This window comes from Stigmatopora argus, chromosome 10, assembly GCF_051989625.1.
Source record: "Stigmatopora argus isolate UIUO_Sarg chromosome 10, RoL_Sarg_1.0, whole genome shotgun sequence".
In the NCBI taxonomy this organism is placed as follows: Eukaryota; Metazoa; Chordata; class Actinopteri; order Syngnathiformes; family Syngnathidae; genus Stigmatopora; species Stigmatopora argus.
The window spans coordinates 1,156,530-1,172,877 of NC_135396.1; the positions used below are offsets into that span (position 1 = coordinate 1,156,530).

General features: G+C 43.0%; 1 protein-coding gene across 3 annotated transcripts in view; it reads left to right on the forward strand.

Annotated features, from left to right (window-relative positions):
- Positions 1 to 16,348, forward strand: part of npas1 (neuronal PAS domain protein 1) — an 89,020-nt gene that overhangs the window by 60,135 nt on the left and 12,537 nt on the right. For all 3 annotated transcript variants that reach the window (XM_077612143.1, XM_077612142.1, XM_077612144.1), the window contains 2 exons: positions 8,548 to 8,615; positions 11,931 to 12,020. In XM_077612143.1, coding sequence (XP_077468269.1) covers positions 8,548 to 8,615; positions 11,931 to 12,020 — 158 coding nt within the window. The remainder of the gene's footprint in view (positions 1 to 8,547; positions 8,616 to 11,930; positions 12,021 to 16,348) is intronic.

A 16,348-nucleotide genomic window follows, 5' to 3' on the forward strand; every position in this document is an offset into this window, starting at 1 on the left:
CCGAGCCATAGGTTCCCTACCCCTGCAGTTTTTGAACTCATTTAGGCAGATCAAACAATAATAGGCATGTTTTCTTTATCCTCCGTGAGGAATATGTTGTGCATCTGGTCTCTAAATGATGGCCATCTGTTTTCGTGTATTGATTTTTTTAGCTTGTTATGGATTTTGGACATTTTCAATTGTTTCAGTGTTGCTTTTTTTATACAACTTGTGTTTGTGTGCGCTTTTAACAAAAGATGGTGGAGAGACGGTTTGTTTGTTGACGTATTTCGATTTGTTCGATAAACACTAAAGAGATATGTTAACCTTGCCTCCAAATTGGCAATTCACAGTAAACTACTTAATTTAGGATTAGACAACTCATACTATCAAATGTGGAAGACGGATGCTGAGAAATGAGAAATATTTGGGCGCTTTTGTATCTCATTTAGTTCTTCGCTGTTAATTGGGTTTCTATTCAAGTTCTACCTTTTGACAAAATGTCATTGGACGGCTTTTACCGGTGTAATTGGGCCGTCTACCTCTCAATCATTAGCGCGCCAGTCATTACAAACATTGGCAAAGATGATCTTTGAGACAGTTCACGTTTACAATGGCACATCGGCCATTTTTTTTTGTGACCACAAGTTTCGTAGGCGGAATATTAATGCGTTTCAAGTTGGGGTTGCCTTTTTCTTTTAATCAGTGATTGGAAAAGTGGGAGAACTCAATTACGTGGGGGAGTTAAATGGCAGGAAGGCTTATTAAAATTATTCACCTTTGTTGTTTTGCTGTTGTTTTCTTGGTAAATGTCATAGTATCAAAATGTTGCATGTTTTAATCTTGCTGTTATTTGGGTTAAATGTATGGCGTGTTTGTATGAGTAATTAGTGTAGAAGGAAAATAACTAGCACTCTTGGTCTAATTCAGCCAAATGGTTAAAAGTTAAAAAATAAAATGAGACAAAGATGATAACAAAAAAATCATCATTTCAAATATAAATACACTACAATATATAAATATTATTTCAAATAGAAATATAAATAGCACTCTTGGTCTAATTCAGCCAAATTTTTAAAAGTTAAAAATAAAATAAATAATTACACAAAGACAGTAACCCAAAAAAATCATCATTTCAAATATAAATACGATTTGGCACCCAAAGAGAATTAAATAGGCTTTATTTTTGAAAAGAATACGTTTATTCATCCTTTTTTTTGTGGTTTTTGAATAAGCTTTGACAAGATTCCAAATTTTTGTAAGAAACCGGACATTCCGGCTGCTTAGACTGCTAAAAAAAAATACTTTTTTTGTGGTTTGGTTCCCTCGATTGTGGCGAGCAGGTGGCCACGCGGGTAAATACAATCAAACGTTTGTTTGTGTTAAGTCAGTGTGCAGACAAGGGGGCGGGGCCGTCGGAGAGCGCCGGCCAATGAAAACGTGCTGGCTAATCTGAGACAGCAAAATGAAAGATTGCACGGCGACTCAAAAGTGATGCAATCTTGGCTTCATCTTTGAGAGACTTTGACCATTAAAAAAAAATCACGTTCCTTGTAATTAAATCAAGATATTAACATATCTGACGTTAAAATCCCATGCAAGCTCCGGAGTGAAATGCCATTAGTGACATCATGGGGACTATTTAGAATATTAAAAATCCATTTTTGTGCTATTGTGCTCGTTTTTTAAATGGATTTGCATTAAAAAATGCCATTTTTTATGACCGACTACCCAAATACTAACTCACCCCTTGGCATGAATACAATCGGATATATTTTATTTAAAGATAACTTTCATGGATCGCGACGTGATCGAAATAGAAGCATTCAATGATCATTTCAATCAATAATTTGGATGGTGTTGACTTTTTAGCGTGTTTATTCTTTAATGGGATGGCGCGATTGAAGAGAAAGGTGCAAAGTGTGTGCGTTGGAGGAGGAGAGGGAGGCCGATGGGGTTCGCATTCCGACATCCGAGGGTCTGGGATGGGCCAGAGAGAGAGATGCAGCCGATGGATGGAAAGAAGGAAGGAAGGAAGGAAGGAAGGAAGCGAGGAGGGCTGGGGAGGGGCCGCTGTGGCTTTTGTCTGCTTCCCACGTTTCAAAGCCAGTCTTGAAAAATGAATAGACAGAGCAAAATCAATTGCGTGACCTTCAGAGATAGAGAGAGAGAGCAAAAGAGAGAGTAAGAGATAGAGAGAGAGAGGTGCCGGCCAAGGAAGGAAATGAAAAAGGACGTTTTAAAAGATGCTCCTTGTTTTGCACGTGCCTTTATTAGCGTCATTCCAAAGCCTTGTTATTACCGAAAAGTTAGTTCCCTTGCCACCGTTGCCTTTTGCGCTCAAATGTAAAGTAGTCGTGCATCATCTGCTCGTTTTCTCCAAATAAAAAAAGAATGAAAGATTTTTAGCAGGAAAGGGACCAATTACGCTAGGTCAAAATGTTGGAATAACGGATTATTTGAGGGAAATTGAATATTGTGTTTAATGATAGGGCTTTCAATTGGAAAATATGACATTGGATTGGATTGGATAACTTTATTCATCCCGTATTCGGGAAATTTCATTGTGACAGTAGCAAGAAAAAGCATAGTTATAAGTTGGACCAGGGGTCGGGAACTTTTTTGACGAAGAGAGCCATAAACAATTCATATTTTCAAACATTATTCCTTGAGAGCCATACTCAGAATTTAAAAGTAAAAATACATGAAAATGTGTGCATTTATTAATCATTTCACCACTTTGAAAGTAAAAAAAAGTCTCTGAATTCTTTTAAGAACATGTTTTCACTGTTACTAATCAATGAGTATCAATGAGAGTATGCATGCAAAAGAGTATAATGAAGAAAAATTATGATTAAAAAGGCGCTAGAGATAGTGTCGGCGCCACAGTAAATCTCCTGATTTCCCCCCTTTTAAATCAATCATTGTCATTTTAAATCCATTTTTCTGTGTTTTTAGTTCAAAAATATTTTTTTTAAATCTAAAAATATATATAAAAAAATCTAAAATAAACATTGTTTTAGATCTATAAAAAACTGAATATCCAGGGTTTTTAATCCAGTTCTTTTAATCCATTTATATAAAAAAAAATCTAAATATTATATCTAAAATGGTCCGGCCCACGTGAAATCGAGTTGACGTTAACGCGTCCCGCGAACCAACCCGAGTCCGACACCCCTGGCCCTACGGGCAGCCAACGAGTTAAGTCTGAAAAGTGGCGAACAGGTGGGACATGCCAGACGTAGACCACCCTTAGCTCCCCCATCTTTTACAAGGTATTGAACAATGACAAGTGGGCTTCGGCCTCAAGTGTTTTACTGTCTCTGTTAGTGAGGTCAAACACACCTCTCGCCCGCCAAGCGCTACTGACATTGACTTTCACTCTGCTTACACTCCCCCTCCTCCCTCAACCTCACCCCCCAATCCTGCCAGCCCCCCACTGCATCTGCCACCCCTCTAATTCACAACGTTAAAAGCAGCCAGAGCTTTTAAGGCAAGTTAATTGCACTCAAATTACGTTCGACCGCAAAAAAGAGCGAGGCGCGGGGACGCGGGGGGGTGTATAATTGCGGCGGAGGGGGGGCGACGGGGGGGGGACGCGCCAATTTGGATCACTCTTCCTTTATCCGTGACGAAACATCACAATCGGATGCGAGTAAACAAGTTGGCGGCCGATCGGACCCTTGTTTTGAAAAGCCTGCGAGAAATATCGACGTCGGACGGAGGAAGCCGCGGTGACTGTTATCTGGTTACCATGGCAACGGGTTAAAAGGGTTGACCCGGACGATGGGGGAGGAGAAGATGGCGCATGGCTAAGCGCAGGTGTGTCTGGGATAGTGTGTGTGCGTGTGTGTGTGTGTTTGGGCATTAGTCATGAACTTAACGGGGACTAAATTATGTATTAGACAGACGTATAATGAAAATCATTAAAATGAAATGTCTGTCTTTTCTTCCCGCCGAGCGCCGGGGAGACCCGGAGAATTGACCTGCGAGTCGCCGCGTAATTAACGTGCGCGCTGGCGCCCCGTCCCGCTGTTTCGTATTCCCACAATGAAATTAAGCCTCGCAGCGGAGTCCCGGCCGGCCGTTCAAACACGGGCGACGAGCAAAGATCACGGGGGTGGGGGGGATTTGGTCATTTTTTGCACGTCCAAGGTTCGCGCCAAGATTCTGGAAACTATTTGCATTGAAATTGGTTCGACTGAACCGTATTTATTGGCAAAAACGGGTGTTTTCGGAACATTTTGCCAGCTTTTTAAACTGACCGGTAGTACTGATTACATATAGTGAACTCTAAAAGTGGCAGGAATTGGTAAAACTGTCTTTACGGACGAAAAGCATGTCTTTTTGCGATCGATTAAATGTAGCCGACGCCATATGCCGTGATATTACAAAAATAATAAAAAGCGCTATCCGTTCCGTGTACCTTAACAACAACCTTGTGGGCGAGTATATTCATAAATGAATACATAATTGTCCATAGGCCTGGACTTGATGTATCCACTTTACACAGAGCCAATTAGGTACATTGCACAAACACAAAAGTGTACAAAACCTGAAAAGTTTCCCTTTATATCACTCATTAAATGGCAATTTCTTAGCTTAAAAAAGTGACCGTGATCCTCGGGGATCTCCTCAATTCACACATATCCATAAAATTAGATTAGATTAAATTAAATATTCATCCCGTATTCGGTATTCAGTAGCAAGAGGGTGAGAATACAGACACAGTAAAAGACATTTTTGACATAGATAAATAGGTAATAAATAAGTAAACAAATTTTTAAAAATGAAAAAAATACATGGATACAAAATAAAAAAAATAAAAAAATTGAAATAAATAAAACATAAATAAATAAATAATATAAAAATATATAAATAAAATATAGATACATAAATCACATAAATAAATAAAATAAATAAATAAATAAACTAACAAATACATGAATAAATAAATAAAATATAAATACAAATAAATAAATAAAAAATAAATAAACTAACAAATACTTAAATAAATAAGCGTGTTGGTCAAATATATGCAAAAATATATTTACTAATATCACAAAATGTTTGATTTCAGAGCTTCAGTATTATTTACACATTTAAGCAATAATTGACAAAGTACACCCGTTTTAACAAAAAGGCATATCTAGAAGATGACTATATTCATTGATATTTTTAGCATTTCCATTCATTTGATTGATCGTTTGATGTATCACCACGATTGGACGATATCAGGTTGTTGTAGGCCGATACAATATTTGGCAGCTTCCCAAACTTTACCACCGTATGTTTTCAATAACTATTGATCTATGGTTCCTTGTAACGAGGCATATTCTCAAGTCTGGAAAAAGCTGCCAGCTTCGCACGTCAGTTCGTCATCATTACAAATCCATTTGGACGGGGAGGTGTGGCAGTGAATAATCTATGGTCGTTAATAGCGAGGACTCCGGCCCTCCCAGTTCAAGACTAATTTGAAAATGAGAGAATGCTGCCATATTGCTTCGAGAATTTTTTTTAGACCTGTAAAAAGAGAGAAACTAACTTTTATACATATCGACAATTCTGTGTGTTGTATTTAATTGAATTAAACAAGATTTTTTCCCACTGGAATATCCATGTACATACAGTAGGTGTCATTTTTCAATGTAATTTAATTGGAAGAAGTAAGTCTGCACTTTGCGTCTTTTTTCACATTTGACATCCCATTTTGTTGACCATCCATGCGGTCATCCCCAAACTAACCGAATCACCTCCCCACACGTGAAGTAGAAGTTCACACACAATCCAGGCTGGCCACAGAAGCATCTTTGTTCTCCCGGCGAGATGCCGACTCTGCGCCGGGACCCTCTTTTGGCTCGTGCGCGCGCCATTGTGGCAAAAAAAAACACACAAACGCCAACGCGCGCACACACACACACACACACACACACACACACACACATACATACACATACACACACACACACACACACACACACACTCACAGGGTGTCCAGTGTTTTGGTTTCCTGGCCGCCCTATTGTAGCCTGGCAGTCTTTAATAAATGGCCCTCTGTGTATTTGTGAGTGTGAGTTTAAACTCATCCATCAGACCCCAGCGCCAATGCCCGGACCACCGCACCCCCCAACCTCCTCCCCCTTCCTCCCCCTCCTCCTCCTCCTCATGTCACATCAAGTGTTTCCTCTGCCATGTTGACACTAGTCAGCACTACTGATCACCGGCCATCACCTTCACTCCTCCTGGGATCTGACACACACACACACACACACACACTCATGTCTATGCATGACCTTTGCGATGGCTGTGATATGATGGGTTGCGTTTCTTCCACACCCTCCATCAAGTCCCCCCTCCCCACCCCGACTGAGCTCCCCCCCCTTCTTTTCCAGGCTAGGCTGAAGGGTCCCAGCCCCAGACCCCCTTTCACAACCCTGAATGGACTTGCCTTATTTATATTCACACAGTCACACGGGGGGGACCCCAATCTTACAATGCCACTGTGGCTTTGTCCGGCGACTTTGTGTTTATGTGTGTGTGTGTGTGTGTGTGTGTGTGTGTGTGTGTTCTGTGCTTGTGCAGTGTGTATTCCTGAGGGGTGTGCGCATCTATAAGTCTAATGGAATGCCTCCCTTTTCTATTCACTGAACGCACATCACAAGCGGGCAGCTGGCCAATATATACAAATGTGTGTGTGCATGTGTGTGTGCATGCATATTTCCGACCCTCCTGTGTTCAGTTGTAACCCAGAGCAGTGCTTTCATTTTCCTGTCATAACGTGTATTGATTTCCTTCAGACCTGCAATGGAAACACACACACACACAGGTGTGCACACACACATACGTACACACCGATTGGTAAAGTCACCCACGGACTCAAAGGCTCACATGCATTACGGCGCTAGCGCATGTGAAAAAAAGGGAAGAGTGTTCAAAGGCAGCCCTGTCTAAGTGAGATTAGTTCCCCACATTGCCTCTCCACACACTCGCAGGTGTACTATCAGGGCGCCAACCCCCGTGCGCCCCCCCGCCCCTTCCCCCACCTCCGCGGCCCCTCACCGCCAACATAAAACAGTAAATACGGCTGATTGGTGAATTAATCTGGCACGTCACCGAGGGCCCCCGGCGCCCCGTGTCGGCTGGGAAGAAAGTGATCACTCTGGCCTTGCTTAGTGTTTTCTCATTTTCCTCGCCTTTGCCTTGCTGCGTTTCTCATACCTATCTTAAAGCCGAAGCCCCCTCCCCGCCCATTCCCCGTCCCCCCCTCCTCCACAACGTATACCTCGGCACGCCCTACCCGCGCCACCCCCCTGCCTAACCACCTCCAACTCTATTTGTATTGTAATTGTCTGGGTAAACAGCACCACTTTGGCATGGAGCGGCTTCGATGGCTGGTGTTTGGGATGCATTAAGGGTGGCCCAGCAGACGCGGGTGTGCGCGGGTGGCGACAAGATTGAGTGGCATTCGCCCTCTTGTGCTTTTACAAATGCTTTGCTTTGTAATTTGTTCAAAATTGTTTTTGTTGTTGTTGTGTTTAATGCAATAGTTCTTCGCCGGCGAGTGGTTAGCGCGTCGGTCTCACGGTTCCGGGGTCGATCCCAAGTCTGTCCTCGCTGTGTGGCGTTTGCATGTTTGCGTGGGTTTTAACCGGGTTTCTTCCCACATTTGTTCCAGGAACCCCCAATAATAGCCACTAAACCAGGGGTGTCAGACTCGGGTTGGTTCGCGGGACGCGTTAACGTAAACTCGATTTCATGTGGGTCGGACCAATTTAGATATAATATTTTGATTTTTTTTTTTAATAAATGGATTAAAAGAACTGGATCAAAAGCCCTAACTATTCCATTTTTATCGATCTAAAACAATGTTTATTGTAGCTTTTTTTATATATTTTCAGATTTTACAAAATGATTTTTGAACTAAAAACACAGAAAAAATGGATTAAAAAATGACAATGATTGATTTAAAAGGGGGAAAATCAGGAAATTTAATATACATCTATACTCTTCATTTTAATTTGATCCGAAAACAGAAAGTCGGCACTCATGATTGACTTTCCCGGACCATACAAAATGATGCGGCGGGCCAGATTTGGGCCCCGGGCCGCCACTTGGACACATGTGCCCTAAACTAAATGATGAAATTATTTAAGCATTAAAAATGATCAAAGCATACCAGTTCTGTATGATCTGTGTTAAAAGTAACTGAAATTATTTATTGAACCATTTTACTGAATAAGATCATTTACCATTGGACACATAAGGCAATACAAAACATTGATGGATCATGTTTTATTTGCTATAAAAGCGCCCTTTCCCTATATTTTTTTTGTATGTACTTTGCATTTCCGTGGCTTTTAAGAAGTAAAATCAAGAGTGAGGGATTGTGTGTCGTGTGCGGCGGACAATTAAACCCTGTCAGCAGCGTTAATGATCTGGTAATTTCATCTCCTCAATTAATAGACGAATTAGTCTGAAGAAAAAAATCTCCGGGTAGACAGACAATGAATTGTGATGTCTGGGGTGTAACATATTATTATATTGTATTATTTTCCTGTCTCTTTGCAGTGAGACGCTCCACACATTCTCTGGCCACGGACATCTTTGAACAGCACCTGGGGGCGCACCTCCTGCAGGTAACTACCGTATTTTGCCGTTTAATATACCCGGGTATATTAAATGGTTTTTGCTTCCCGTTTGTGCGCCATTTAATATACACCTGCCGTTTAATATACCTGGTTATATTAAACGGCAACTCCGCTTTTTTGGCAAGATTTGTATGGTGTTCATGGGGGCATCATTATAGATACTTAAGTTCAATAAAATTCCAAGTCAGACTTTATTCAGCAGTAAGTAGTTTTAACCTGAGCAGTAAGTCGTTTTAGTCTGCAAAACGTTGATCCACCCCGTCACGGCAAAAAGAGTGCGAAGTGGATCCTGCCTTCCCGTTTGTGCGCCATTTAATATACCGTATTTTCACGACTATACGGCGCATCGTATTTTTAGGCGCAGTGTCAGTAACGAGTGCTATTTCTGTATTTTAAACACACAAAGGACGCACCGTTTTTATAGACGCAGCCAGGCATGGCAAAACATACACCAGTTTAAACATATGGACACACGCTAAAAACATGTTTTTAAAAAGGCAACGGAAGCAAAACTGAGTTGGGTTGTACTTTATTTAGCCATTTTACAATGTACTCACGTCATCATCACCCACAAATCCATCAAAGTCCTCATTTTTTGTGTGCGAATTGAACAATTGCCCAAATGAGTCATCGAAAACGCTGAGTTTGATACGTTCGTCCCGGCGGCCACAATCCATTCGCAAATAGTAGCTAGCTAGTAGCTAGCATAACTAGCCCGACGCTGCCTGCCACCGTTCATAAAGCTGTGTTGATGTCGATGTCCAGGCCACAATCCATTCCCAAATAGTAGCTAGCTAATAGCTAGCGGCAGAAGTTTGTTTGGAAATCCAGCCGGAATGATGGCGAGCACCAAATTAGTGTGCTCTCCGTTATACTGGGTGTATTGACAAAAGAGCTACGTATCCCAGCAGTCACTGCACAGTACTTTTCTACGGGGAAAATAGAGTCGGGGGCTGCTTGCCGTAGTTGTGAGAGCTGTAGAGGATGGTGTACCCTATCCACGGATTTATTTGATTTTATCATGATAACAATTTTAGTACTGGTCCATATATAAAGCGCACTGGATTATAAGGCGCCCTGTCTATTTTGGAGAAAATTTAAGACTTATGTGCGCCTTATAGTCGCGAAAATACGGTACCCCTGCCGTTTAATCTTAAATGGGAGGGTATATTAAAGAGCAAAATACGCTACTGCCACACTTCCATCTTCTTCGTGGCCTCCTTTAGAACTTCTCGGGGCAGATAAATGAGCTTTGTTCAATAGTTTTTCCTTGGAAAGTCACCGTTGGATTTATTTTGACCAAAATTCAAGCGTTGGCCCGCAAACCCAACCGAGTTGGGAAGGTAACGCCGCAGATTAGGAGGAAGCTGAGGCCAGGCCGGCTTTGGGAAGAGCGAGCGAGCGGAGTGGAGAGGGATAAGAAGAAGGAACTACAAGGATTAAGGCAAGGAATGGAAGTAAGGAGGCGTGGGAGCAGGTGGAGAGAGCTTGGGAATTTCCCAGCGAAAAATAAAGAAGCCGTCGTGCTCCTCTGGCATTTTAAAGAGGGACGGACGGGCGTCCAGACTCGCGGCGTTGATAGGAATCAAATTAACGCTGCGGAAAAGAGAAGGGTGAAAAAAAAATGCTACGATTCTTTCCTCCCCTGCCGTCCTCCGGCCGTAATAGCCTGATAATTGCACTTTAGTTCTCCGACATTCAGGCGGCTGCTTTTCTCGACACGCGACGACGCCCCCCCCCCCCCCACACGGCCATGCATTTGCATAGCGGATGTGTCACTTGCATAAATTACCGTGGCCACTTTAAGCGGCCAGCCCGCCAAAATAGCAATCATTCTTCCGAGGAAAGTGGCCCCGCTCAGTGTGTGTGTGTGTGTGCGTATGTACGTACCTTTGACCGCATGTGTGTGTGTGTGTGTAGTCGTTGCTTGTTGTGACGATTAATATTTTTCGGTGAAAGCGCTCCCTTCTAATGGGCTGCTTGTATACCTTTCACTTCTCATTAGACTCACTGCAGACTGTAATGACTCTGGTTTTATCTGCGTCTCTGTTGCTGTCTGCATACGTATGCGTCGGGGTGTGTGTGTAAGTGTGTGTGTGTGTGTGGTTGTGTAAGTGTGTGTGTGTGTGTTAGGAGATACAGTGTACTGCTTTGGTTGGGAGTTCATTACGTCTGATTGAAAGCAGCTCTGGTCTTTGCACTATACAGAGCTGAGGCTCTTTTATGTGTTTATCTTTTGGCGTGTGTGCGTGTAGTGTGTTTTTTTTATTTATACTTGTTACGGACATGCTCTTTGTACACGCTAATAACGCAGGTTTTCTTCACGTAACATGATTGCTGCAGTCAGATTCCCCGACAAAATGGATTGGACGTCTGGAGCTGGATTTGGCAGGCAATGAGTTCAATACTTTTTGACGGAGGGGTTCATGTTTTCATTTGTTATTTCGTGAAAGGCATATTTAGAGTTTTAAAGTTAAAATATGTGGAAATGTGTGCCTTTTTTTGGCAGTTCACCACTTTTCATGTCGGAAAAATTCTCGGAATTTGTTTTAATTTTTTAGTTATTTTTATAAAGGCGTTAAAGTTTGCGTCAATGCTACCGCACCAACGTGACACTCCTATTGGTGCGTTCGGGACTCGGCTTTTTCACCATATTTTAGCTCACAGGTTAGCCGAGAGCCCTATGCACCCATCAAAAGAGCCACATATGGCTCACGAGCCATAATTTGATCCTAAAACAGAAAGTCGGCACTCATGATTTACTTTCCCGGGCCACACAAAATGATGCGACGGGCCAGATTTGGCCCCCGGGCCGGCACTTTGACACATGTGACCTAAACTAAATGATGAATTTATTTAAGCATTAAAAATGATCAAAGTATACCAGTTCTGTATGATCGGTGTTAAAAGTAACTGAAATTATTTATTTAACCATTTTACTGGATCATTTACCATGCACCCATCAAAAGAGCCACCTATGGCTCACAAGCCTTAGGTTGCAGTTTATGAACTCATTTAGGCAGATCAAACAATAATCGGCGCGTTTTCTTTATCCTCCGTGAGGAATATTTTGTGCATCTGCTCTCGAAATGATGGCCATTTGTTTTTGTGTATTTTCTTTTTTTACCTTGTTATAAATTTTGGACATTTTCAATTGTTTCAGTGTTGCTCTTTTATACAACTTGTGTTTCTGTCCTTTTAAAAAAAGATGGTGGAGACACAGTTTGTTTGTTGACGTATTCCGATTTGTTCGATAAACACTAATTGCTCTAAAGTGAACGTTTTTTTTGTGTGTGTGCGCAGTCATTGGACGGCTTTGTGTTCGTGGTGAGCCAAGAGGGACGCTTTCTTTACATCTCGGAGACCGTTTCTATCTACCTGGGACTCTCGCAGGTAAGGCTAACTCCAAAATCCAGCATTCCTTCAACTTCATTCATCATTTATTTGCATGGAATCGTCATTTTTTTCTGTAGGAAATCATTGAAATCGAAATAATTCATTCCAGGGTCTAACCGTAGCTATAATGAATCCTTTATTAACTCTACAGGCCATTTTAAGTGGCATTCTACATTATTAATAGGCATGCAAATTTGAAAATATGTTAAACACTATTCATATTAATGCGTCTTTACATAGTGAAGGTGATTTATATCACAGTTGAGTCCGGTTACGATATTATGTGGCTCTTTTTTTCATATTGTACAGGAATAAATTGTACAGTACCTTGATGAATACATTTGCCCATAGAGAGAAATGTTGCAATATTAAAGTTGATATTCCCAAATACAGTCGTACCTCTACTTACGAATTGGTTCCAAGGCTTTTTTCGTAACTTGAAAATTTCGTAAGTAGAGGTGTACTTTATATGTAAATTCTCTAATTGGTTCCACGGTCCTCACACAACTACCAACTAAACCCTTTAAAATTTAAAATTAAAACACAAAAATGAGAGAAGATTATTCGGAAATGATTTATTAACGTCTTAAAATAAATAAAGTATATGAAAATGTGCCCTGTGCCACTGAAATACCTCCCCAGCGGCTGTTATAGATATATTACCCGTGTTTGGCCGCCAGATGGCGGCAAGAGTCGGTTCTACCAGGGCCGAAAGCCGTCCACTTTGTAGTACATTTTAGACTTTTACGTGTGCCCTTTGTGCCTGTGTGTGAAAATATGTGCCACGTTACATTTATAGTTTTTAATCGCTTAGTAAGGGGAATTCAAAATAAAATCACGGATAAGGAAATGCATTTACTTTTTGGGGGATTTCGTATCTTGGATCTTTTTCGTATCTCGAGTCACTCATTCGCATATAAAAAAAATAGTATCCTGAAACTTTCGTACCTAGAGGCATTCGTAAGTAGAGGTATGACTGTACCTTTTGAATTACGCCAGCTCCGGCCTGAACCTTGATCCTAAATTAGTTCCGCGGCGTACGAGGCATGTACTCAGGCGCGTGCGTCTTTCCACGGCGCCTCCGCGCTAGGCGCTCACCTCCGTTGATTGCCTGTGGCCTCTTGTACGCTGAATGTTAAGTCCTGCCATTTTGCCCAGATGCATAAATAATAACAGTAATTACCGGGCCAGCAATCAAAGTGTCGCCCCGGCACGCCGGGCCTGTCTAGGGGAACAAATCGATAGGCATCTTAAAAGCCACATTGATTGTAGAGAGAGGGGGGGAACACCAAGGGGGATGGCATGATAGATAGAGACAGTCGGGAGGCCGAGAGAAGGGGGGAGGCGGTGGGAGAGAGAGCTGTGATAAGGGAGGAATGTTTCAAAGCCAGAAGAAGACAGTCTGGAGAGAGAGAGAGAGTGGAAAAAAAGGGGGGAAATGAGCTAAGCGACGCAATAATGGCTGTAAATTAGAGTCATTTTAATTGTGGGAATTGCCTGTGATTGAAGGGCCGCTGTTAAATAAGCTGATTTTCTCCCATCGAAGTTCACTTATCAAACGCTGCTTATGGACTGGAAGATATTTGGTCATATGGTTATAGTGCAGACTGGCCATTTATCCTATAGGCGGCAGTAATGTTTGGCGTTTTTGTTTATATGTGCTTGGCTGGCAAGGATGAATGTTTTGGTGCTATTTACGTCCTATTCGTTTTGACTGAGAATGATGGCTGCTATGCTGGTGGATTGGACGGTCATTTACATCAATGTAAGGACAAAAATTTAGGGAAGAGCGTTAAAGCCGATGGAAGAGTGGTGCATTCAGGTTGTTTTGGCCTAGGCAGAGTGCTTTGGAAGGCTTTTTCTAGGGTTGAATTCTAAAAAAAAAGTGTTTTTAATTTTAATGAGGATAAATATATTTTAAAAGTAGTCGGGTATTCCCCCAAATACCAATGCTCATCTATAATCCTTATAAAGCGTGATTTATGGGTGTATGTTAAGATTCTCTCGCTACGTTTGTCCAAACCGTGCAACGTAGAGAGTTGAAATTTTTTATGGTGCCCAGAAACGGTTGTGGGATTATTTGTTAACACATTTTTCAAAAGAGATTTTTTTAAATAGTGCAACAATTGTCTTTTGGTTCTAAACCTGCTTGTAAAAACGAAAATAGAACTTAATTCAGCACATTGATTTTTTTTTCCTGGAAATACATCATGGCAAGCACAACCAAATATTCCAGAATGGTCCTCTCTTTCTTTTTTGTTTTTTGTTTTTTTTTCACCAAACACGGACATGACCCCCAGAGAACGAGCCAGTCCAAAAGACGCGGGCATTAAAAGGGAATTGCACTCCCGGCCTCCTCGCTCTAAATCCATCTGGAGACACGGCCGGCGCAACTCTGCCCTTTAAACGCAACTTAACATCAAATCAAAGTCCCATCAAAAAGGCAGCAAGGATTAGAAGGATAAAGGCTCAAACCCGGGATCTCAGTCCTGACCGCCCCCCCTCTCCTAATACAACGCACGGTAAAAATGCATGAGAATCAGCGTCGAAAAGACCAGCAGAGAAACAAGGGAAATAGCGCCCGACTCTGCGTGTGTAAATAGAGTTTAAATGCGCGCGAGGAAGGAAATTGGCCCTGGGATTGGCGAGGTAAACAAGACGGCCGGGCTTTTGCTGGAGATGCTAATAAAACAGAGCTGTTCTTATCAGCTGAGCAGATGGCCTCACCCATCACGTCTCCTCAAACAGGACCTGAGCCATCAGCATTCTAATGAAATTATTTATGATGGCAGATTACGCGCCAACCGAACCTTGAGCACACAAGCCGCCGTTTGCGCCCCCCGACAGAGATGAGCGAGCGAGGGGAGGCTTTACGATAGGAGGGAGGATATACGAGAGGCAGTGTTTATGGGGGGGGAAAAACACAGACGGGGAAAGGTAAGTCTAGCGAGCGCACATACACGCACACCCACACACACCCACACACACCCACACACACACCCAGACTTGCACTAGAGGCGCACCGGGGGGAGAGAAAGGAAGGACAGACAAACAAACGAGAGCAAGTGTGTAACTGGTGGTTTGTTTTAGAGGGCATGTCGCCCCCCGTCGCCGGGGGGCCCGTCCCCGATGCCTGACCCCCAGTGCCCCCGGGTCGCAGGCGGGGGTGGACGCTTAACCGGCTTAGCCCGGGTCACACACCTTGACCAAGGGCACGGGCTCCCCAGACGCCCACTCCTCTCGCCGTGGCGTGGCTCCTCCTCCCGCCGTGGCGTGGCTCCTCCTCCCCCCATCTCCCTTCGACCTGGTATACGAGGACGCCACGGGAAGCGGCGCGGGGTGAGAGGGAGGAAATCAAGGAGATTGGAAGCGGGAAAGACGGAGGGGACGGAGGGGGGAGAGAAGAGGGGAGGAGAGGAGGGAGGAAGGAAGGATGCTGGAACTGGGGAGGAGAGGAGAATTGATCTGGGAATGGTTAGTATGCAACCCCCACGAAGGTCCGTTAACCCGCACACACGAACGCACCTCCCTCCCTCCTTTCCTCCCTCCTTTTCTCCCTCCCTCCATCCTCTCCCATCAGTCAGTGAGGACTGCGAGTGTGTTGTGGACCACTGCCCGGATGCCTCATACATATGAAAGCCCCTTTGCTATTATTTATATCATGTCTCTCTGCCCAAAGCCCCCCCCCCCCAAAACCCCCCAAAGCCCTTTTCTACTTCATCCCCACAGTAGTACATCCACGCACGTGCATGTCTGCACTGGCAGGCAGGCCACGCAAACAATGACACACACAATGGCATCGGAAAAAGGCCATCTAGCCGCTCAGTCCAAGTATCCGGGTCTCCTCTCACGTCGCGGTTCCCACCTTGACGTAGCCCCGCCCCCATGGCCACATATTTTGCCTGTTTTTTATTTTTTTTTTATGTCTGAGCCTGACTTATCGGTGTCAGACTCGGGTTGGTTCGCGGGCCGCTTTAATGTCAACTTGATTTCACACAGGCCGGACCATTTTAGATATAATATTTTGATTTTTTTATAAATGGATTAAAAGAACTGGATTAAAAACCCTCAATATTCAGTTTTTATAGATCTAAATCAATGTTTATTTTTTATTTTTTTTAATATATTTTTAGATTTTACAAAATGATTTTTTAACTAAAAGCACAGAGAAAATGGAAGTCAGCACTCATGATTTACTTTCCCGGGCCACACAATATGATGCGGCGGGTCAGATTTGGCCCCCGGGCCGCCACTTTGACACATGTGCTCTAGGGCAAGGGTGTCAGATTCGGGTGGGTTCGCGGGCTGCTTTAATGTCAACTTGA